At 41.2% G+C, this 25,898-nt stretch overlaps 1 protein-coding gene and 1 pseudogene across 5 annotated transcripts in view; one reads left to right on the forward strand and one right to left on the reverse strand.

Annotated features, from left to right (window-relative positions):
- The window catches only part of UBN1 (ubinuclein 1), a 59,112-nt gene that overhangs the window by 16,592 nt on the left and 16,622 nt on the right, over positions 1–25,898 (reverse strand). For all 5 annotated transcript variants that reach the window (XM_036280875.1, XM_036280873.1, XM_036280877.1 and 2 more), the window contains 5 exons: positions 20,210–20,280; positions 18,572–18,701; positions 18,290–18,408; positions 18,017–18,145; positions 17,686–17,832 (listed from right to left, as the gene is read on the reverse strand). In XM_036280875.1, coding sequence (XP_036136768.1) covers positions 17,686–17,832; positions 18,017–18,145; positions 18,290–18,408; positions 18,572–18,701; positions 20,210–20,280 — 596 coding nt within the window. The remainder of the gene's footprint in view (positions 1–17,685; positions 17,833–18,016; positions 18,146–18,289; positions 18,409–18,571; positions 18,702–20,209; positions 20,281–25,898) is intronic.
- Positions 73–1,949, forward strand: LOC118641501 (annotated as a pseudogene).

Here is a 25,898-nt window from a genome sequence, read left to right on the forward strand (position 1 = left end):
CAGTCTCATCCCTTTCAAAAGTAAAATGTGGACTGACCCAGAGCATCTCTCTTTCCAGAGAAACTCAACAAAATGGTCTTTATGCCCTTCCCTTTATACCTTCAAAAGTCCAATCTGTAAGGAGAGAAGAGCAATTCCATTTACATATGGGATACTGAAACAAGAAAAGGTTCCATGATTTGTTCAACCCACAAAAGAATCAGGCCCAATCAGGAATACTAGCTCCAAGGGAGGATTCTGGGAAGATAGCAGAACAGGAAGCACCAGAATTAATCTTTTCCCCACCTGAACCACAATTACACTGGTAGAATCTCTCTTATAGAACTATTTTGGAACTCTAGAGACTGTTCAAAGCTTGCAACTTCCAGGGGAAGATTTGGATGGGTAAATTTTAATTTCAGGCAATTTCAGCTCTTAACAAAGTAGCAGTTACCCATCCCCTAACCCCATTGCAGGCAGCTGTGCAACTGTTCCCAAAGTGGCTTGCACATAGCTTGCAGGAACTAGGATGGGCAAAAGAACCCTATCCTACAAATATCTGAGATCTGTGGTCTAATTATTGATTGCTGCTTCTGATCACTGAGGACAGCCATTGTTATTTCTCTTCCCACAATTGTTGTGAACCCCTGCCTCTCTGGTTAACGTGACTTCTAGATTTAAAGGGCCAGTGCCCTTTTTTAACTCCATTTTTCAATTTCCCCCTTTTGGAAGCCAAACATTAAAGAGCAGGACATTCAAAACAAATGCATACATCAATAAAATTAGAAAGTGACTATGCATGGCCATGGAAAGGCTCAGAAAAGACTTAAGGAAACATTAAATTTACACCTCATGCTGATCGTCGGCACATAGACAGCCTACAATAACAACAACAACAACAACAGAGTTCAATCAGTAGCAGGAGCAAAGAGCAGACCCTAGAGAGCCCTAAGCAGCCCCACTGTCATTGCCACTGCTGCCGCCAGCCTAGTTACCATCACATCCCAGGAGGAGCCCCAACTGTCACAGCCAGCCCCAGTCACTATCACTGCAACCAGTAGCAGCAAGGCTGAAATCCAGCAGCTGCCCACCCCCACCCTCAGCTCTGCTGACACCAAGCCCAGCACCTCAGGCAGTGGTACAGAGAGTGGCAGCCCAGGTGGCCTCACATCAGTGGCGCCTGCCAGCAGGGACAAGAAGGTCATTTCAATCAAGGTTTTGGGAAGACTAAAATGGTCCAATGTAAGAAACAGATATGACACCAAGGACGATGTATTTGTGCACCAGAATGCCATAAAGAATAACCCGAGGAAGTACCTTCGCAGCATAGAAGATGGAGAGACTAGGGAGGAGTTTGATGTTGCTGAAGGAGAAAAAGGTGCAGAGGCAGCAAATGTTACAGGCCCTAGTGGAGTTCCAGAGTAAGGCAGTCAATACAGCAGACTGTAACCATTGTAGATGCTATCCGTGTCTCATGGGTCCTCCATGCAATTACCAGCAGAGGTACCAGAATAGTGAGAGTGGGGGAAAAAATGAGGTATCAGAAAGTACCCCCGGAGGCCTGCCCCAACAGCGCGGGCTCTGACACAGGCAATGTGCAGTGCCCACCGTACCACATGTGGAGACCCTATGAGCACTGACCACAGTATTCCAATCCTCCTGTGCAGGGAGAAGTGATGGAAGGTGCTGACAACCAGGGTGCAAGACAAGTGAGACAGAATACGTATTGAGGCGATAGATCACGATTCCACAGGGGCCCTACTCGCCAAAGACAGCCTAGAGAGGACGGCAATGAAGAAGTTAAGGAAAATCAAGGTCAATAGTCACCTCAATGTTGGAAATGCCGCAGCAATCACTGAGACAGACCCCTAGAAAACCCTAAACCACAAGATGGTAAAGAGACAAAAGCAGCCGATCCACCAGCTAAGAATTCGACCATTGCCCAGGCTGAACAGGGTGGGGCTGAGTAAATGCCAGCTTACCATCTCTATCATCATCCAGTTTAGTCACCCAACAGAAAGAAAGAAATATGAAATTCTAGCAATAAGAAATGAATAAAACATTTGAACCGAAAATCTTAAGTGGCTGCTTTTTACCCATTTACCAGATAACTAGAACTACCTGCATTATCTATGTAGCACGGGGTTTTTACTATTTTTATCCAGATGTCTCTTTTTGGTAATGACAAATGTGGTTTTTTATTAATCCTCACCAGAGGATATTTTTTCCATTGATTTTTAGAGAAAGTGGAAGAGAGAGATGTGGGGAACAGGAGGAGGAGTAGGGGAGAGGGAGAGGGAGAGAGAGAGAAAGAAACATCATTGTGAAAGAGACACATCGACTGGTTGCCTCCCATACATGCCCCAACAGGGGCTAGAGATAGAACCGGCAACCCAGGCACCTGCGTTTGACCGCATATCAAACCTATGACCCTTCAGTGCACAGGCTGACACTCTAATCACTGGCCACACTGACCATGGCAACAAATGTGTTGTTAAAATAAAAGCCTAGTTTATCTCAATATACTCTTAAAGGTTTTTAAATTGTTTCATATCTGGCCAAGTTGAGATTTTTTTAAGAACCTCATTTTTAATTTGTAATAAAAGTGTACAACTTATTTTAAGTCAACAAACTGTAAGCACCTGTTAATAAAGGTCTTAAATAATTGTAAAAGAAAATTAATATAAGAAAAAAACAAACTCTGGGGACAGAAAAATTTAACTTCCAAAGTTATCACATTATTAGGTTTAAATGTCTAGTGTTCAACAAAAATATCAGAAAGCATACAAAGAAACAAAAGTATAGCAGCCCATTCAAAGAAAAATAACAGAAACTGTCCCTGAAATAAGATCAAATGCAGCTATATTAGACAAAGAATTTATAATAGTTGTCTTAAAAGAGCTCAAAGAACTAAATGAAGATGTGGAGAAAGTCAAGAAAACGATGTGTAAACAAAATAAAAATTATCAATAAAGCCTGGCTGGTCTGGCTCAGGGGACTGAGAGGTCCCCGTTCAATTCCCAGTCAGGGCACATGCCCGGGTTGCAGGCTTAACTCCCAGTAGGGGGCGTGCAGGAGGCAGCCAATGGATGTTTCTCACTTTTCTGCTCTCTCTAAAAAATCAATAGAAACATATTTGGAAAAAAATAAAATTATCAATAAAGAGATAGAAAACCTAAACAGAAACCAAAACTAAATCTGGAGGTGAAAACTTCAATAACTGCAATGAAAAATTCACAAAGAGTTTCAAAGGCAGATCTGAGCAGGCAGAAAAAAGAACCAGTAAACCTGAAGACAGAAGAATGGAAATGATCAAATCTGAGGAAAAGAAAGATTAAAGAAAAGCAAGCAGAGCATAAGCAACCTGTGGGACACCAGCAAGCAGACCAACATACAAACCACACATAATTGAAGTCCCAGAAGGAGGAGAGAGAGAAAGGGGAAGAGAGAAGAGTGGAAGAAAAAATGGCTGAAAACTTCCAAAATATGATGAAAGACATGAATATCAACATCTAATAAGGCTTCCAGTCAAGAAAGCAGAGTAGGAAAAGGCTGTACTTGCCTCTTCCCACAACCACATCAAAATTACAACTAGCACTGGTCAGTTTGCTCTAGCCCAGTGGTTAGAGCGTCGGCCTGCACACCACAGAGGCCCGGGTTCAGTTCCTGCTAAAGACACATACCTCAGTTGCAGTTTGTCCTCGGCCCGGGTTGGGATTGTGTGGGTGGCAACCACTCAATGTGTCTCTCTCACATCGATGTTTCTCTCTCTCTCTTCCTCCCTCTCTTCCCCCGGCTCCATCTGAAGATAAATGCAGAAATGTCCTCGTGTGAGGATAAACAAACAAACAAAAAATTACAACTAAACTACAGAACCACCATCACTGAAAACCATCCAAAGTCTAGCTGAACAGAAGTGCTACAACTAAAAATATAAAAAAGCCACACTGAGAATGGTAGGAGGTGCGCAGATGCAAAATGGGCTGGTTCCACAACCATGTGTGATGTTTAAAAATCAGGAGGAGAGCCCTGGCTGATTTGGCTCAGCAGTTAGAGCGTCGGCCTGCGGTCCAGAGAGACCCAGGTTCGGTTCCCAATAAGGGCATGTAACTCGGTTGCAGTTTGTCTCTGGCCCTGTTTGGGTTATACGGGTGGCAACCAATAGATGTGTCCCTTCACATTGATGTTTCTCTCTCTCTTTCTCCCTCCCACTCTATCTGAACAAAATATGGAAAAAAAAAATCAGGAAGAGAGCCTTGGCTAGTTTGGCTCAGCGGTTTGAGTGTCAGCCCTCGAACCAAAGGGTCACAGGATTGATTCCAGTCAAGGGCACATACCTGGGTTGTAGGTTTGATCCTCAGCCCTGGTTGGGGTTCATGTGGGAGGCAAACAATTGATGTCTCTCTCTATCTCTCTCCCCCTCCCTCCCCACCTTCTACTCTATCTTAAAAAAAATCAATGGCAAATTATTCTCAGGTGAGGATGAAAAGAAAATCAGGAGGGCTATCTTGACTGCAGGGGTCCTCTCTGAAAAGCAAGAAGTCCCAGCTCTGCACTAGGCTCCCCTGCCCCAAGTTACAGTGCCAGGAAGAGAAGTCCCCTAACTTCTAGTTGTGAAAACTAGCATAGATTCTGGTTGAGTGAGACAGAGGGCAGCTGGAGTCCCAGGTGTTCCTTTTAAAGAACCCATGCAGACTCACTCGCCAACAGACTCACTCGCCAACAGACTCACTCGCCAACAGACTCACTCGCCAACAGACTCACTCATTCTGAGCCCCAGCACCAGGGAAGCAGCAACTGGAAAAACGCCAGGAACACATAGGGAGATACACAATTGTCTAGCTTCAAGGATAGAGGGATAGCTTTCTCCCAGACAGGAGTGCTGGCAGAAAGCACTGTACCTTTGCTGAAGCCTCCCTGTGCAGATGGGCAACTTATCTGAGTTTCCATCAATTTAGCTAACACTGTTCGCTAACACCAGGGTTGCCTGGTGATTCTGAGACCCCACCCATCCAAGCTGCTTCCAGTGGCTCTTCCGTACATATGACCTGTCTTGGCTCATGCTATGGACTTTCCTAAAATCTCTCAAAGGTTCACAAACTCGAAAACAGCAGCAGCTGGCTTTGATGTGCCCCACACCTCTTGCTCAGCAGCCCCAAGCCATACACTACCAACAGCTGACCTCAGTTTCACCTTTGCCTCTCCCAGGTATATCCAAAACTAGCACAGTGGCAACCATCTACAGATTACTTTGTAGCTCATACCAGTTGGCCCTGGGCAGGGCACAAGCAGTGACTGACCTCGCCCTGCACTTCCCAAGAGTCCCCAGAACCAACACAGTCAGTGGCCAACATCAGACCACACCAGAGCATCACCCAATCACCCTCAACAATGACACACTCAAAGGGCAATCTCAGCAGGCACCAGGGCCCCACTAAAGTAAATCCTGCTCTATGAAGGTCACTCCTGCACAACAGCTCCTCCACTGGAGTCAGGGCCAGTCCTCACAACCAAATAGCCTGAGGGTCAATTCCTCCCACTGATATGGAACAGCAATCAAGGCTCAACTACAACAAGAGGAAAACACAACCTTCACAATGGACACACCTGGAACACCTGGCTCAGGTGCCCAGAGAGACTGTACCACTGGGCCCCACAAGATACCTACTACATAAGGGCACTTTACCAAGATCGGGAGATGTAACAGTTCTACCTCATACACAGAAACAAACACAAGAAGCCAACCAAAATGAGGAGGAAAAAAACAAACAAATCCTAAATGAAAGAACAGAACACAACTCCAGAAAAAAACACTAAACAAATGGAGACAAGCAATTTACCAGATGCAGAGTTCAAAACACTGGTTATAAAGATATTAAAATGGTCTTAGTGAGAACTTTAACAAAGAGACAGAAAACATAAAAATGGAGATAGAGCTCTAGCTGGTGTAGCTCAGTTGGTTGGAGTGTCATCTTGTGCACTGGAAGGTCATGGGTTCGATTGTTGATAAGGGCACACGCCTAAGTTATGGATTCAATCCCCAGTTGGGGTGTGTATGGGAGGCAACCAATCGATGTGTCTCTCTCACATTGATGTCTCTCTCTCTCATTCATCCTCCCTAAAATCAATATAAAAAAATCCTTTTTAACGGAGATAGAAAATATAAAAAAGAACCAGTCAGAAATGGATACAATAACTGAAATGAAGAATACACCAGAGGAAGAAACAGCAGATTAGATGGAGAGAATCAAACTGGTGCTTTGGAAAATAAGGTAGTAGAAAATACCCAATTAGAACAGCAAAAAGAAAAAAATAAATTAAAAAAATGAGAACAGCTAAGGGACTTCTGGGACAATATCAAGAGTACCAATAGTCACACCATAGGGGTACCAGAAGAAGAGAGACAGCAAGAAATTATAAACCTATTTGAAAAAATAATGAATAAAAACTTCCCTAACTTGGCAAAGGAAATAGACACACAAGCCTAGGAAGCACAGAGAGTCCCAAACAAGATGAACCAAAAAAGGCTCATAGCAAAATAATTAAAATACCAAAGGTTGCCCTGGCTGGTGTGGCTCAGTTGGTTGGAGCGTCCTCCGGTGCACCACAACGTCACAGGTTTGATTTCCAGTCATGGCACATACCAAGGTTGTGGATTCGATTCCAGGTCAGTGTATACACGGAGGCAACTGATTGATGAGAAACACACTGATGTTTCTCTCTCTTCCTCCTTCTCTAAAATCAATTTAAAAAATAAAATAAACACCAAAGGTTAAATACAGAGAATCTCAAAAGTAGCAAGAGAAAACCAGTCACATATAAGGGAGTTCCAATTTATCAACAGAAACTTTGCAGGACAGAAGGGAGTGGCATAAAAGTTTCAAAGTGATTAAAGGACAAAGACCTATAGCCAAGATTACCATACAAGGCTATCATTTAAATGTGAGAAGAGATAATGTATTTCCTAAACAAGAAAAAGCTAAAGGAGTTGTCATCACTAAACCAGTATTATAAGAAATGTTACAGGAATTTAAGTAGAAAAAAATCTGTGTGTAAGAAATATAGGAAAAAAGTGCTCCCCGACAAAGGCAAACAGTGGCTCATCTAAATACACAGTACAATGTTAAGACAAAGATAGGAAGGGTCATGTGTTATTACAATAACTCAAGGGATACACACAAATAGACATACAAAAGAAATGAAAAATGACAAAAACAAACATGGAAGGGGTGAGTAAAAGTTATAGTGATTTTAGAATGTGTTCCAACTTAAGTAACCATTAATTTCATGGTAACCACAAAAGAAAAATCTATGAAATTTACAAGAAATAAAAAGAAAGGAAACCAAACATAACACCATAGAAAGTTACCAACACAGCCCTGGCCAGTTTGGCTCAATGGTTAGAGCGTATGCCCATGGACCAATGAGTCAGGTTTGATTCCGACAAAGGGCACGTACCTCGGTTGTCATTCGTCCCTGGCCCTGGTTGGGGTCGTGTGGGAGGCAGCCACTTGATGTGTCCCTTTCACATCAATGTTTTTCTCTCTCATTCATCTTCTCTCTCCCTCCCACTCTATCTGAACCAAAATGGAAAAAAGTCCTTGAGTAAGGATAAAAAAAAACAAAACAAAAAAGAAAGTTACCAACATACAACAGAAGAGAGCATGAGAACCAAAAAAAAAAACAGAGAACTATAAAAACATCATAAAACAATAGATAAAATGGCAATAACTACATATCTATCAATAATTACTTTCCGCCCTGGCCAGTTTGGCTCAGCAGTTAGAGCGTCGGCCTGCGGTCCGGAGAGACCCGGGTTCAGTTCCCGCTAAGGGCACGTACTTCGGTTGCAGTTTGTCCCTGGCCCTGGTTGGTCGTGCGGGTGGCAGCCACTCGATGTGTCCCTTCACATCGATGTTTCTCTCTCTCTCTCCCTTCCTCTCTCTCCCTCCCACTCTATCTGTACAAAAAATGGAAAAATATCCTCAGGTGAGAATAAAAAAAAAAAAATTACTTTCCAATAAAAAGACACAGGGTGCCCTGGCCAGTTTGGCTCAGCAGTTAGAGCGTCGGCCTGCGGTCTGGAGAGACCCGGGTTTGGTTCCCGCTAAGGGCGCATACCTCGGTTGCAGTTTGTGCCTGGCCCTGGTTGTTCGTGCGGGTGGCAGCCAATCGATGTGTCCCTTTCACGTCGATGTTTCTCTCTCTCTCTCTTCCTCTCTCTCCCTCCCACTCTATCTGAACAAAAAAATGTCCTTGGGTGGACACAGGGTAGCTGAATGAATAAAAAACACAAGACCTGAACATATGCTGCCTCTAAAAGACCCACTTTAGATCAAAAACACATACAGACTGGAAGAAAAAGCTGGGGAAGCAATACTAATATCAGACATAATAGACTTTAAAACAAAGAATGTCACAAGAAACAAATAGGGCATTTCAGAATGATAAAGGGATCAATCCAACAAGAAAATATAACACTGGTAAACATCTATATACCTAACATAAAAGAACCTAAATATATAAAGGAAATATTGACAGACATAAAGAGAGAGATCAACAGTAATACAATAATAATAGGAGACTTTAACACCCCACTGAACATCAATGGATAAACTATACAGAAAGATCAACAAGGAAACAGGGGCCTTAAATGACATATTAGACCAGATGGAATTGATATTTTTAGACTATTTCACCCAAAAGCAGCAGAATATAAATTCTTTTCAAGCCCACATGAAACATTTTTCTAAAACAGAGCACATGTTAGTCCACAAAAATAGTCTCAGTAGCCCTGGCTGGTTTGGCTCAGCGGTAAGAGTAAGAGCATCAGCATGCGGACCAATTGCGGGTTCAATTCTGGTCAAGGGCACGTGCCTCGGTTGTGGTTCAGTCCCTGGCCCTGGTTGGGTCATGCAGAAGGCAGCCTGTCGATGTGCCTCTCTTGCATCGATGATTCTCTCTCTTTCTTTCTCTCTCTCTCCCTTCCACTCTATCTGAAGATAGATGGAGAAATATCCTTGGGTGAGGATTAAAAAAAAAGTTTCAGTAAATTTAGGAACACTAAAATCATATTAAGCATCTTCTCTGATCCAATGGTAAGACACAAGAAATCAATTACAAGAAATCTAAAGAACACACAAACACATGGAAGGTAAGTAACATGCTACTAAACAATGAATGGGTTAACAACGAGATCAAGGAAGATATCCAAAGATACCTTGAGAAAAAATGAGATGAAAACATATGACCCAAAATCAACAGGACATAGCCAAAATAGTTCTAAGAGGGAAATTCATAGAAATACAGGCCTAACTCAAGGGAAATAAAAAAAAATCTCAAACAATCTGATCTTACATTTGAAAGACCTAGACCAAAAAACAAATAAAGCGCAAAGTGAGAAGGAAGAAAATAATAAAGATCAGAATGGAAATCAACAAAATAGAGGTAAAAAGATACAAAAGATGAATGAAGCCCTGGCTGGTTTGGCTCAGCGGGCAGCAGGCAGAGTGCCAACCCACAGACTGAAAGATCATGGGTTCGATTCCTGGTCAAGGGCACATACATGGGTTGCAGGTTCATTCCCTAGCCCCAATCAAGGCTGTGCCGGAGGCAGCCATTGATGTGTCTCTCTCACATCAATGTCTGTCTGTCTGTCTGTCTCTCTCTCTCCTCCCTCCCACTCTATCTGAAGATAAATGGAAAAATATTCTTGGGTGAGCATTTTAAAAATTAATCAATCTATTATATTTTGCTGGGAAACCTAGATACATATAAAAAAATGAAACCAGACCACTTTTTTTACACAATATGCAAGAATTAACTCAAAATGAATTAAGACTTAAACGTAAGACTCAAAACCATAGGAATTCTAAAAGAAAACGGTCAGTACACTCTCTGACACTGCTCTTAGTAATATTTTGGGGGGGGATGTCTCCTCTGGCAAGAGTAACAAAAGAAAAAATAAACAAATGGGACTACATCAAACTAAAAACTTTTTGCACATCAAAGGAAACCATCAACAAAATAAAAATCTATTGAATGGGAGAAAATATTCACAAATGACACATCTGTTAAAGCATTAATATCCAAAATATATAAAGAACTCATACATGGAAAACAATATGGTGTCACCTCAAAAAATTAAAAATTGATCTTCCATTTGACCCAGTGATCCCACTTCTAGGAATATACCCTAAGAAGCATAAAACACCAATAAGAAAGAATATATGTACCCCCATCTTTGTAGCAGCACTATTTACAATCGCTAAGATCTGGAAACAGCCCAAGTGCGCATCAGTAGACGAATGGATCAAAAAGCTGTGGTACATATACACAATGGAGTACTACGCAGCAGTAAGAAAGAAAGATCTCTTATCCTTTGAGACTACATGGAGGGACCTGGAAAGTATCATCCCAAGTGAAACAAGCCAAACAGAGAAAGACAAATTTCATATGACCTCACTGATTTGTGGAATATAATGAACATAACAGTTTGAGGAATGGGGTAGTCCCAGAGACGCGGAAGCGGGGTACAGGCTGACAATCCCCTAAGGAGTGGGGAGGTGTGGGAGGGATGAACCACAGAACTTATACGCATGTATGCATGAACAGTGGACATGGACAACAATCTGGGGAAGGGGCAGGGAGGGGAGGAAAAGGGGCGAATCAGTGGGGGAAAAAAGGAGAATCATCTGAAACAAAAATTAACCAATAAAAAAATAAAAATAAAATAAAAAAGAACTCATACAACTTAACACTAAAAAAAAAACCAAACAAACAAAACCCAAACAATTCAATTTAAAAATGGGCAGAGGAGCCTGGGCAGTGTGGCTAAGTGGTTGAGCGTCGACCCATGCACCAAGAGGATGCTGGTTCGATTCCCAGTCAAGGTACATGCCCAGTTAAGGCACAGGTTGTGGGCCAGATCCCCAGTAGGGGACATGCAAGAGGCGGCCAATCCATGTTCTCTCTCATTGATGATTCTTTCTATCTCTGTCTCCCTCTCCCTTCCTCTCTCTACTCTCTCTAAAAGCAATGGAAAAAATATCCTTGGGTGAGGATTAGCCATAAGTAAATAAATATCAATGGAAAAAGAAAATGAAAAATAAATAAATAAAACCAAAAATTGGTTCTTAAAAAAAAAAAAAAATTTTGACAAACCTTTAGCTAGATGCACTAAAAAACTTGAGTGGTTGGACCTTCAGACAGCAGTTATGGGTGCCTCTGCCCTGCCAGCCCCCAAGTTATTGTGATGGCAGCCCTCCTAGTCAAGCATGGACAAACTGGAGTGCTGAAGACTATGCTTCTAGAAGGACAAGTGTTTTCAGGGACTTGCTCCTACAGCTTCTCAGAATCAGGAAAAAGTGACAAAGGACTGCTACCAAATCCCAAGAAGCAAAGTCCACCAAAAAAGCCCAAGTTGTTTGACATCACCTACAAGGATCTCCAGTATTATGACTACACCATGTATACCTTCTTAGACCTAAACCTGGGCCTTCAACTTACCACCGAGAGCTCAGTTTAATGATTAACCTTATGTCATCTGTTGCATTCTTGCCTGCAAAATAAAGCCCACTCAAGTCATGCAAATAAAGAGAAAAGATTCAAATTACCAAAATCAGAAATTAAAGTGAGGACATTAAAAAACAAACAAACAGCCCTGGCTGGTTTGGCTCAGCGGTTGGAGCGTCAGCCTGCGGTACAGAGAGACCCGGGTTCGGTTCCCGCTAAGGGCACATACCTCAGTTGCAGTTTGTCCCTGGCCCTGGTTGGTCGTGCGGGTGGCAGCCACTGGATGTGTCTCTTCACATCGATGTTTCTCTCTCTCTCTCTCTCTCTCTCTCTTCCTCTCTCTCCCTCCCGCTCTATCTGAACAAAAAATGGAAAAATGTCCTCGGGTGAGGATAAAAAATAATAATAATAATAAATAAAAAAACAACAACAAACAAACAGCTGTGGCAGGTTTGGCTCAGCAGTTATATAGAATGTTGGCCCACAGACCTAAGGGTCGCAGGTTTGATTTCTGGTCAAGGGTACGTATCTGGGTTTCAGGTTCGATCCCCTGCCCTTTCCCGGGTCATGAGGAAGACAACCAATTGATGTCTCGCTCACATTGATGTTTCTTTCCCTCTCTCTTCCCCTCCCTTGCTCCCTTCCACTCTATCTAAAAATCAATGCAAAAATATCCTCAGGTGAGCAGTAACAAAAAGAAGAGAGACAGAGAGAAAGATAAACAAACAAAAGAAAGTGGGGCCTGGCCAGTGTGGCTCAGTGGGTTTGAGTGTCATCCTGTGCACTGGAAGGTCGTGGGTTTGATTCCCAGTCAGGGCACATGCCTGGGTTGCAGGTTCAATTACTAGCCCCAGTCTGGGTCCACGTAGGAGGCAACTGATGTTTCTTTCTCACATCAATGTTTCTCTCTGTCTCTGTCTCTCCTTCCCTTTCTCCCTCTCTTTCACTCTCTTTGAAATAAATAGAAAAAAAAAAAATCATTGCGTAAGGATTGAAAAAGAAAAAGGAAGTGAGGACATTACTATCAATTCTACACAAATAAAATAGATTTTTTTTTTTATTCTCACTGGAGGACATTTTCCCATTTTTTGTTCACAGAGAGAGAGAGAGAGAGAGAGAGAGAGAGAGAGGGAAAGAAACACTGACGTGAAAGGGAAACATAAAGTGGCTGCCACCCGCATGACCAACCAGGGCCAGAGAGAAACTGCAACGGAGGCACGTGCCCCTAGAGGGAACCGAACCCAGGTCTCTCTGGACCACAGGCCGACACTCTAACCGGCCAGGGCTTTTTTTTTTTTAAATAGATTTTAATATGTGAGCACTCAACAACTGTACACCAACAAATTGGATAACCTAAATGAAATGAACAAATTCTTAGAAACAAAATATCTACCAAGATTTCCCAGCAGTGCAGCTCAGTGTTTGAGCGTCAACTCATGCACCAAGAGATTGCTGATTCGATTCCCAGTCAGGGCACATGCCCAGGTTGTGGACCCAATTGTCAGTGGGGGGCACGGAGGAGGCAGCCAATCGATGTTCTCTCTCATCGATGTTTCTCTCTCTCTCTAATATCAATAAAAGAAAAAAATTAAAAAAGAAAAACACTATTTTAAAACAAATTAAAAATCTCCCAACAACAAAGCCCTAGACATGATGACTTCACTGGTGAATTCTACCAAACATTTAAAGAACTAGTAAGAGTCCTTCTCAAACTTTTCAAAAAAAAAAAATGAAGAGCAGGAAACACTTCCAAACTTATTCTATGTGTCCAGCATAACCCTGATTCCAAAGCCATATAACTATACTACAAGTAAAGTATAGACCAAAATCCCTAATGAACACTAATGTAAAAATACTAGCAAACAGACTTCCACAACACATTAAAAGGATTATACAGCATGACTGAGTAGGATTTATTCCTGGAATGCAAGGACAGTTCAATGTACAAAAACTGATCAATGGAAAACACCACATCAACAGAATAAAAACAAAATGACATGATCATCTTAAGTGATGCAGAAAAAAATTGATCAAATTTAATACTCTCTCATGATGAAAACACTTAACAAACTAGGAATAAAAGGAAACTACCTCTCCAATAAAAACCATATGGAAAAACCCATAGTGAACCCTTTTTTTTAAATAATCCTCACCCGAACAAAAATTTTCATTTTTGTTCAGACAGAGTGGGAAGGAGAGAGAGAGAGAAACATCAACGTGAGAGGGACACATTGACTGGTTGCCTCCCGCATGACCCCAACCAGGGCCGGGGACAAACCACAACCGAGGTATGTGCCCTTGACTGAAATCAAACACGAGACTCATTGGTCCGTGGACCGATGCTCTAACCACTGAAAAAAACCAGCCAGGGCACCCATAGTGAACTTTACACTCAATAGTGAAAGATTAAAATGTTTCCTCTAAGCAACAAAGCAAGAATGCCTGCTTTCACTACTTCTATTCAACATGGTACTGAAAGTTCTAGACAGAGCAATTAAGCAATATAAAAGAAAATGAAACAACAGGCATCCAAATTGGAAAGGAATAAGTAAAATGATCTCTGCTTGCAGATGATATAACCTTGTACGGAGAAAACTCTAAAGAGTCCAAAAACAATATTTTAGACTAATAAATGAATTCAGCAAAGTAAGAGGATACAAAGTCAATACATAAAAATCAGCTACATTTCTATACATGAATAATTCTATTTACAATATATATAAAAAAAGAAACTTAAAAATTAAACTTCACCAAGGACATGAAAGACTTATACAATGAAAACTGTAAAACATTGCTGAAAGAAATTAAAGACAACATAAATAAGTGAAAACACATGCCACATTCATGGATTAGAAAGATTTTTATTAAAATCTCAAATTACCCAGTGTTCAGTGTTCTACATATTCAATGCAATCCCTATCAAAATCATAAAGACAAATTTTTGCAGAAATAGGAAACTTATTCTAAAATTCATACAAAATCTCAGAAGACCCTGAATATCCAAAACAATCTTGAAAAATAAGAACAAGCCCAGCTGGTATGGCTCGGTGGTTGAGCGTCAACCTATGCACCAAGAGATCGCTGGTTCGATTTCCGGTCAGGGCACATGCCCAGGTTGTGGGCCAAATCCCCAGTGGGAGGCATGCAGGAAGCAGACAATCGATGTTCTCTCTCACTGATGTTTCTATCTCTCTCTCTCTCCCTCTCCCTTCCTCTCTCTCTAAAAATTAATAAAGAAAAAAAAGAGAACAAAACTGGAAGACTCATACCTTCTGGTTTCAAAACTATTGCAAAGCTAAAGTAATCAAAATAGTGTGGTACTGGCATAAAGACAGACACAGAAACCAATGGAATAGAGAGCTCAGAAATAAACCCTCACATATATGGTCAAATGATTTTGATAAGGGTGCCAAAATCATTCAATAGGAGAAAGAACAGTCTTTCAACAAATGGTGCTAGGGAAGCAATCTCCACATACAAAGAAATGAAGTTAGTCCCTTACGTATATACAAAATATACAAAAATTAACTCAAAATAAATCAAGGACCTTAATGAAAAACCTAAAACAATGTAACTCTGAAGAACACATAGGACTAAAGCTTCATGATATTGGATGTGGCCATTATTTCTTGGATATGACAAAAGAAAATACAGACAAATTGGACTTCATGAATACTTAAAAATTTTGTACATCAAAAGACACCATACACAGAGTAAAAAGGCAACTCACAGAATGGAAGAAAATACTTTGTAAATTATATATCTGATAAGGGATTAACAGCCAGAATATATAGAGAACTCCTAAAATTCAACAACAACAAAACAAGTGAACCAATTTAAAAATGGGCAAGGGACTTGAATAGACATTTCTCCAAAGACATACAAATGGCCAATAAGTACTTAACAAAAATGCTCAACACCCCTAATCCTTAGAGAAATGCAAATCAGAACTACAATGAGATACCAGCTTATACCCATTAGGATTAGAATGGCTACAATAATAAAAAACATAAACAAGTGTTGGTGAGGATGTGGATAAATTGGAACCCTGTGCACTTGGTGGAAATGTAAAATAGCCACTGTGGAAACGCCTCAAAAAATTAAACGTAGAATTACCATATGATCCAGCAATTCCCCTTCTGGGTATATACAAACCCTGAAGAATTGAAAGCAGGGTCTCAATATATTTATACATCCATGTTCATAGCAGCATTATTCACAACAGCTAAAATGTGCAAGCAACATAAGCATCTATTGACAAATGAATGGATAAGCAAAATATATACATACAATGGAATGTTATTCAGCCTTAAAATAGAAGGAAATTCTGTAATATGCTACAACATGGATGAACCCTGAGGACATTATGCTAAGTGAAGTGTCAGTCACAAAAATGACAAGTACTGTAGGACCCTACTTATATGAGCTACTTAGAACAGTCAAATTTGTAGAGGTAGAAACGTGAAATTTTCATTTAATGGGTATAGAGTTTCAGTTTTATAAGATGAAAAGATTTATGAAGATGGATGATGGTGATGGCTCATAACATTGTGAATGTATGTAACACCAATGAACTGTGCACTTAAAAATGGTTAAGATCATAAATGTTAAGTATATTTTACCACAATAAAACTTAAAAAAAAAAAAATAGAACACTATAAAACAACAATGAACACATGGGACTACATCAAACTCAAAAGCTTCTGCACAGCAAAAGATACAATCATCAAAATGGAAAGGCAACCCACTGTATGGGAGAGCATCATTGCCAATGATATATCAGATAATGGGTTAATTTCCAATATATAGAGAGTGCTCATACAACTCAACAAAAGGAAAACAAAGAACCCAATTAAAAAATGGGCAGAGGAACTAAATAGACACCTCTCCAAACAGGACATACCAATGGCTAAGAGACATATGAAGAAATGCTCAACATCACTAATCATCAGAGAGATGCAAATTAAAACAACGAGGTATCACCTCACACCTGTCAGAATGGCCGCCATCAACAATTCATCAAACAACAAGTGTTGGCGAGGATGTGGAGAAAAGGGGACTCTAGTATACTGCTGGTGGGAATGCAAACTGGTGCAGCCACTATGGAAACCAATATGGTGTTACCTCAGAAAATTAAAAATTGAACTGCCATTTGACCCAGTGATCCCACTTCTAGGAATATATCCTAAGAAGCCTGAAACACCAATCAGAAAGAATGTATGTACCCCCATGTTTGTAGCAGCACTATTTACAATAGCTAAGATCTGGAAACAGCCCAAGTGTCCATCAGTAGACGAATGGATAAAAAAAGCTGTGTACATATACACAATGGAGTACTATGCAGCTGTAAGAAAGAAAGATCTCTTATCCTTTGAGATGACATAGAGGGACTTGAAAAGTATTATCCTAAGCGAAACAAGCCAAAGAGAGAAAGACAAGTATCATATGATCTCACTTATTTGTGGAATATAATGAACATAACAGTCTGAGGAATGGGGTAGTCCCAGAGACATGGAAGTGGAGTACAGACTGACAATCCCCAGAAGAGGGGATGGTGGGGGAGAGATAAACCACAGAACTTATATGCATGTATGCATGAACAATGGACATGGACAACAAAGCTGGGGGCAGGGCAGGGAGGGAGGGAGGGGAGAATCAGTGGGGGGGAAAGGAGGAACATCTAGAACAAAAATAAATTAATTACCAAAAAAAAAAGAACACTAGCTCCTGCTAACTTTGTCTGTGTATTGCAGATGTACCCCATCCATGGGAGGCTACATAACACAAAGCAGCCTAGTACTTAAGAAAAGCCTGATACTTAACTCCAATGAGCAGTCGGAACATTAAGATGTTTCCATCTTTCAGCTTTCAGTAGGAGCCATCATCTCAACACAGGAAATGACAGATTAAGGTGGGAAAGGCATGCAGCCAACTTTAAATTGAAATGGGACAAAGAATGACAAAGACAAACCCCACAGAAAACTTCCTTCTGGGGAACACTGAGAAGACCCCTTCATAGAGACCAATACGCCCCCAAATTCCTTATGTGAAAATTAGAGTCAAGTCAACCAGTGATTCCCTGAGGGAAGGAACCATGCTGACCTGGCTCAAAAGAAGCACTTGAAAATTTTTTTACAAGAATGTTCCACCTCATCGTCACACTGACTATAATGGCTATTTATGGACACTCACCTGGCCTGCATCCAGCCTTTGGGCCAGAGAGGTCTGACCTCAGCATCCAGAAACACCTTCACATAATCCTCCCAGGAATGGGCCTTGTTGTTCCTCTCCAGATCATAGCTCTCCAGTTTTATCTTCACCACGTGGCAGAGCAGCTCCCTAAGGAGTAGGCAGAAGTAAAAAACTTCAAAGTACCCCAAATGCTTCTTCAAGGTTTTAATCATGTGCTTTCACCAGCCCTGATTAAAGTAAATGATTCTAACCTTCATTAGAAACACGGGAACATGCTCAGACACTGGCCCCACAAACCCTCCAATGAGGCAAGGACCCAGTTTGGGCACACCTGATTTCATCATTCCACTGAAATTTCTTCCGGGGTCCCATTATCCTCCTGCCCCCCTTTTCTTCATCTTCTTCCTCATCAGAACAAATCCGTTCTCTCTGCTCCTTGTCTTTCTCCTCTTCCAGCATCCTACCGAAAAGAATTAAACAGGACCCTAAAGTCACAAAAGGAGAACTGGTTCCTCCTGTGTTCACTGCCTCCCCCATCTCCCATTCCCAAGACTTCTAAGATAAGGAGATGGAAATGCTGATGAGAACGATGGGACATACTTACTTAGCAACCTTGGCTTGTGTGTGGGCCTGGCATTCATCCTGGTACTTGGCCATCTGCACTGGCATTGCCCTGCCAATGGCTTCCTTAAGCTTCTGGAGAGGCTCCTTCAAACGCCCCCCCTGCAGATTGCAGGACATATCATAAGCTTGTTTTATGCATCTCTTATATTGAGGATAGAAATAATCACACAGAGGCAGTGCAGCAGCACATGTTGCATCTGTGAAGACTCAGTCACTGCCCCCTCCTCTGGGCCCCAAAGCCAACAGGCTCCATTTCACCCACCTGTTCATAGAGGTGAAGTTTTCGAGCACGTTTGACGAGGGTGTCCTTGCTGCAGGGCAGGAATGAAGCAAGATAGGCATACACCCCAGAACGAACCTGGCTACTGAGCTCCCGAGTTTGCACCTCTATGCTGAAGAACAGAACAGTTATCAATGGGCCACAGCTCATGGCATGTTTTCTTGACATTAGATCACCCTACCATGAACAGGAAAGCTAGGAGCCAAGAGCAGGTCAAACCTTATCTCATCAGACACACAATGTAACCTAACTGAGTAGCCAGTGCAACAGATCTCTAACAGTCACCAAACAAAAACTCCCAAACTTGAACTTTGCTGGGTAAATGGATTAAGGCTCTCAAGTCAAAGAAAGGACCAAGTCAGCCCTGGGCCGGTTTTGCTCAGCAGCTAGAGTGGTGGACCACAGACCAAAGGGTCGCAGATGTGATTCCTGATCAAGGGCACATACCTACATCGCAGATCCCCAGCTCAGACTGAGGTCATGTGAAAAGCAACCAATCTATGTGTCTCTCTCACATCGATGCTTGTTTCTCTTTCTCTCTCTCTCCCTCTCTCCCTTCCACTCTATCTAAAAATCAATGGAAAAATATCCTCGGGTGAGGATTAACAACAACAACAAAGACAAGACCAAGTCAAAGGTCATCAGGGCCTGAGAGGACAAACTCTGAAGTACTAAATTTCATAAATAAAGAAGGCATAAAAGCTTTCAAAATGGAAAATAACTAAGTTACTTGGGGATCGATACTATCCAGCAGCACTTCCTTACATTTCCAGTTCCCAGTTCTACTCCTGATCAGGAAGTCAAGGAAATCCTCATCCCTCCAATGTCTCCATGTAGATAAGTAAAATATTATTTCAAACAGTTTTTGATCCTTTGAGCTCTCCCTGTTTGGCTCACTCTAGCAGGCATTGTGGACAGGCTTCCTGACCCAAGTGGTCAATCCCCATCCTGGCCAGGCAAGGTCCTTTGCTAAAATATTCCCAAGTCTTGACAACTACACTTACATGTGCAAAATCCTCAGCTGTTGAGCAACAAGCTTCCTCTGCTACATATGCAAAATGCAACCAGGAGAGAAGTTGGCAAAGCTGGAGAGTCACATACAAAGAACCTGGTTTGGATTTATATGTGTGTGGGATTTTTTTATGGTTGGTTTTTTTGGGTTGTTTTTGCTTTTTAATCCAATTTACACAGTGTGGCATCTCAGAGGTTCGGGCATTTGCGAGATGGGTTATAGGATGGTGCACACTGGCCCTGGGAGCAGAAGTGAGAGCAAGAATGACTAGGTAGACTGAGGAGTACCCAGCAGAGCAGGCCCCTGGCTATACCAAATCATCTTACTTTTCCCAGAGAAAGGCAAGCAACACCTTCTTTCTTATTTAATCTATTTGCCACAAAATCCACTTCCAACAGGCCATGACTATGATACAGTGTTCTAATAACGCCTGCTGCCTAAGATTAGTAAGGTCTATCATTTCCTAGAAACAAATATTTGGTATGTCCCCTACTATAAAGAACACTAAAACAAAAAACAATTTTTAAAAAACCTCATCAGTGGTCATCTTTATGTAATTCAATCATACTCCCAGACATGGTAACAATAAAGAAACAAAAGATACTCACTCTAAGAGGATGCCATTAATATCCTGGGTGAAGAACTTCTGTCTGCTCTCTCCCTCAGCAGCTCTGGCAGCCTGGTTCATAGCAGACAGTAACATCCATTAGTGCACTTTCCCCACAGGGCCCTTATACTCACCCACAGGCACAAGAGCAGTTAGTCCCTACAGAACATCTATCAATAAAATCCTCACCATGTCCTTCCCTACACAGCTCTAATCTCAGATTAAGTTCACCTGCGATTTACTATCTGCTCTAGAAATGATACATCCAGCTCTTTTCAAATGCTGCTGAAGCATCTAAGGGCTGTCTGTTCTGCTCAAGACTTCAAAAAAAAAGTCACATAAAAGAAGATCACAGAGTCAAAGCAATCATTATGCATTTGATTTGGCCAGCTAGCTAACTCTTGTGCCCAGCACTCTACCATCTAAAATGAGAGCTGGGCCCTGGCCGGTTTGGCTCAGCGGTTAGAGCGTCGGCCTGCGGTCCTGAGAGACCCGGGTTCGGTTCCCGCTAAGGGCGCGTACCTCGGTTGCAGTTTGTCCCTGGCCCTGGTCGGTTGTGCGGGTGGCAGCCACTCGATGTGTCCCTTTCACATCGATGTTTCTCTCTCTCTCTCTGTTCCTCTCTCTCCCTCCCACTCTACCTGAGCAAAAAATGGAAAGATGTCCTCCGGTGAGGATAAAAAAAATAAAAAATAAAATAAATAAAATAAAATAAAATGAGAGCTGGAATTTTCATAAATCTACAGTACAAAAACAATCAAGAATTTTTAACAAACCTACAATATTTGAAGGCCTTTATCTACCAAGTTAATAATGTGCTACTTTAGCATTTAAAGACATTATAATTCTTTGAAAATTCATAATCTACTTGCAGTATATCACAAACTCCGGTACCCAAAACACTGGAATTACTAACATACATTACTACTTATTAACATAAAATATAGTAGACTACTATATGGTGTTTTACTCCCTATGAGAACACAATTACACCTGGAAGGCAAGCTTGGAGATCCATGAAGCAACCATAGCAAGCAGCCCTGAAAGCACAAGTGAAGAAAGCAAACTCTGCCAAAGTTTGAACCAGTGGTTCTCATACTGGCTGTACAATTGAATCACATCAGAATCTCTGGGAATGAGGCCCATGAGTCTATATTCTTTTAAAGAGATCCAGGTATCAGTACTCTTTAAAAGTAATTCTGGTGACTCTAAGATACAGAGAGGCTCAAGAGTCACTGATCTAGACCTGGCCAGTTTGGATCAGTGGTTAGAGCATCGGCCCGAGGACCAAAGGATGGCAGGTTTGATTCTGGTCAAGGGCACATACCTGGATTGCAGGTTTGATCCTTGGTCGGGGTCACATGGAAGCCAACCAACTAATGTGTCACTCTCACATCGATGTTTCTCCCTCTCTCTCCCTCCTTTCCTTCCACTCTCTCTAAAAATCAATGGAAAAATATCCTTGATAAAAAAAAAAAAGACTCACTGATCTAAACCCAAGAGTTGCTGCTCAAAAGGCTTTAGAGAAAGTAAAACTTCAGATGTGGTTTACAGTATAATAATGATGGTAAACAGAGGCAGTAAGGTGAATGACTACCTAAAATGAAATGATCAATCCTGATCAAGCTCTCTGAAACAGCAGGCAGAAATAACCATCCTCCACTTTTATCTCACCCCATTTGCCTTCCTCACTGGGTCTTCATCCTACCTCTGACTATTCCATCTGTCTCCTCAACTAGCTCTTTAATTACAGATGGACCCCCAAGGTTCTATCTAGAATACACTTCTCCCAATAACGCCTTCTCCCTCACAGCTTCAAAACAACACAAATGCATATAGGCCTCTCAAATCTATATCTCTAGGCATAAACCCTTTTTTTCTAAGCCCTAATTGGAATTTCCAATGATTTCTAAGTAATTTCCAATTACTTCTATGAATGGATGACCCTCTGGTATGCAAACCCAACTTGCCAAAACCAAACCCACTAGGTTTCTGCTCTCCCTCTTATTTTCCTCACTTCTAATAACAACACTATTTTTCTTAAATTCTTCCACTCTGTTCTTTAGAACTCTTTGTCAGCTCTATCCAAGCCTAGAATCAAATCCAAACTCCTTCATGTGGCATGGAGGGTCCTCTAGGATCTGGCCCCAACCATCCACTCCAGCTCTCATCCCCTACCACAGAGCAGCGTAGCCCCACCATCCAACAACTCACCCATCCTTAGCTCTGTGCGCTGGCTTACTAACACGCCATCTCTTCCATAAGACTGGCAAAGCCTGTTGCCACCAGCCTGAAGCCAATGTATTCCTACAGACCTTCTCTTACATCTCCTTAAGTCTGGCTGAACCCCTGACCATTTGCTTGGCCATCAAAACATCACAGAGCTTATTGCATTCTGTTTTGTCCAACAGCCTGTTGTTTATAATGTCTACTGGTCTATTTATATAACAAACTCAAGAATGGAGAACAAGAATTGAATCTTATTCATCAATATATTTCCCACATCTGCTTATCACATAATAGATGCTTAGTAAATGCAAGCTGAGTGGATGAATGAATGAAATGAACAGATATCACTGAAAGAATGCAAATCAGAGGAAGAAAAGCTTAGCACTGAACAACCAAACATAACATGCATTTTCTGCAAGATCCCTTAGCTAGAGGATAGCACAGAATCCTGAGATGAAAGAGATTCAAATGGATGGATGGAAATGGAATCCATTCATCTACCAATTTCTTACACTTTCAGAAGGATTTGAAATTCTAATTTGGCACTTTTAACGTACTCAAATTATGGTTTTAGTTTGAGAGAAAATAAAACCGAGCCATTCTTTTGCTTAAGCTTATACACTCCTAGTTATAAGATCCATAAGCACCTTCATAAAAATTCAACCTAATTACTTCAACATGTATTTCAAATGCCCCACTGTCAGACCCATAAACAGTTTAGCTTTCCAATCAAATTTTATTTTTAGATATCAATCATTTCTCTAATATTTCAGAAGCTTTGGGGTATATAATTTTAATAAGATACCCCACCCCTCCCCCGATGCCTTTTGGATTGTGTAGGTAGTATCTCTGAGGGTCTGATTTTATATCGAAGATAATTAGTCAAGTGCTGCATTTTTATTTTTTTAAGATTTTTTAAAACTGATTTTTAGAGTGAGAGGAAGAGAGAAGAGAGAGAAACAATGATGTGAGAGTGAAACATCGATCTGTTGCCTCCTGCATGCCCCTGCTGGGGATCAAACCCACAACCTGGGCATATGCCCTGACGGACAATCAAACCAGCAACATTTCAGTGCATAGGACAATGCCCAACCAACTGAGCCACACAGGCCAGCGCAGGTGTTGCATTTTTAAATAAATCTAATTAAAAGAACAACTGGATAGCCATCTGATAGTCTTCCAGAAATAAGTTAGGTTCCTCAACCTTAAGAAGGGACACCCTTGCCCAAGGAGTTGAATGAACTGATCAATCAGAGATTAACTAGGAAGTAAAGTTAAATAAGCCAGATCATGCTGATCTACGATAGTCCAATAGCTTTTTAATATGCTGTTTTGTTTACTGTAAGAAAAGCCACTTATAACCTTTCAGCACCTAGTTCAGAATTTTATATATACTGTACCTGTTTTTGCTGAACTGAATGAAATCTGGCATGATTTTCTTTTTTAAAGAACATTAAACAGGTTAGTGTTTGTTTGTTTTTTGACCTTATTCTCCTTGGATCCATGTCTCCCTGGATTTGCAATGTGGGGGTTCTAACTCAGTAGGACAGTAAGCAGTGAGCAGGTAGAGCAGCAGGGTGGATGACATAGGGTCTGTTTCTTTTCTAGTCTTAGTATTGTTCCCATTTTATACTTGATTGAAAAGGACCAAAACAGACCTGGGTCATCTATATGGATCAGGCTGAGAGGCTGCCAAACTATAAAGATAGTAACCTAAAGGGGCAACACACCTGAGCTTTCCAACAACCAAAACAAAAGACACAATCAACACATATTAAGAGAAGACAGAGTAAGGCCACTGAATCAAATCACTGGATTCCCTGGGGTCCATAAAAACGTACAGTACAAGGAGTATGAAATGAAAAATGGGCTAGTGTGAGAAGAAAACAGTAAACATTGCTTGGGTATTCACCAAGGTCACCCTCTTGGAGGACCTCTTTAACATATTTAAGCTTTCAAATATATTTTTGAAAGTTTTAAGTATCACATCTAGCTAGAAGATAAATTTAATTTTTGCTTCCCACAGAAAGAATTTTTCCCTAAGGGATCGTATCAGATTAAAATCTGCTTATGTTCAGTGGTAGAGTGCAAACAGGACCACAGATTCCTCCCTTCCCAAAACATGCATTCCCGCAGGGAGAGGTGGTCTCTAGTTCCCCAATCCTCCAATCTGGTGTGCTCTTGTGACTTGCTTTACCAATATAGTGTGGCAAAAGTGATGTGGTACATACAACTTTAAAGGTTTAAGGGCCTTATGCCTCCCACTTTCACCCTCTTGAAATATTGCCCTGAGACTGCCATGCACTGAAAAAGACCAGGAAGAAAGACGAGAGGAGAGAGAGGCTCCCTAGTCCCAGCACCCAGCCATCTTGCCAGCTGAATGCAGGTATAAGAGAGCACCCAGGTAGGATAAGAGGAACCACCCAGCCAACCCACAGAGGCAGGAGAAATGAATCACTATTTGAAGCCACTAAGTGTGGGGTAGTTTTTTAGATAACAGTAGAAACTGATACATGTATCATCTGGGGCCAAGATTTAAAATCTAAACAAGTTATTATAAAACTAGAGGCAATAAGAGGAAAAATAGAAAAATGAAGGGAGTGAAAAAGTGAGAAATACATAACATTGCTAATGTTACAGTTATATACATCAAGTTTAATTTAAGCTTTAAAAATGCAATATACAGTTCAAGATCTAGAACAGGGCTCCTTATGTTCCAAATGCCCATGTATAGCTTTTGAAATTATATGCAATTTTTGTGTACATAGGCATTTTTCCCTGGGAAGACTATCTTTACCAGCAGATTCTCAGGAGAGTCTGGGTCTAGAGCACTTATGCACACATGCAGAAGGCTCCAAGTGCCCCAAGTGCAGGACCCTGGTAGGAACAAAGCACCTACCAGGTAACTTTCTAAAATAAGCCTTCTTTTTCATGCAACCATTAAAAGTGATGAGGGCTTTATAATATTTATTAAGTGAAGAAAGCAAGAAACAATTATGCACGACTATAATTACAACTACATAAAAACATATATACACAGAGGTTAGAAAATAATATGTAAATTGAAAAGAGTTTTCAGGCTGTCAGGATGATGGTTAATTCCCACTTTCCACCTCATTTCCCAAAGTTTCTTAATGCTGTTATAGAAGGGTCAGGGGATAACTAAAGTATCAATTTCATATTTGAACATTATATTTTCAAGCCAGTACATCAATCTCTCAGGATCACCATCACCCCACCGGGATCCAAGTCTACTTTATCTATGGAAACCTGAACCCTGTCTCCATTGTGACCAAGAGATAACCAAGACTTGGCAGTCACTAAGGAAGGACAACTTGCTCAATGTCCATCCAGGGCACCCCAGAAAGTGAGGCTTTCTTGAATCATAGCCCAATGCTCTTTCATGTTATGCCACTTTGCTTCCACTAAATTTGTCCATTTTTCCCAAGAAAGGGAAATAA

This window comes from Molossus molossus, unplaced genomic scaffold (assembly GCF_014108415.1).
Source record: "Molossus molossus isolate mMolMol1 unplaced genomic scaffold, mMolMol1.p scaffold_m16_p_3, whole genome shotgun sequence".
NCBI lineage: Eukaryota > Metazoa > Chordata > Mammalia > Chiroptera > Molossidae > Molossus > Molossus molossus.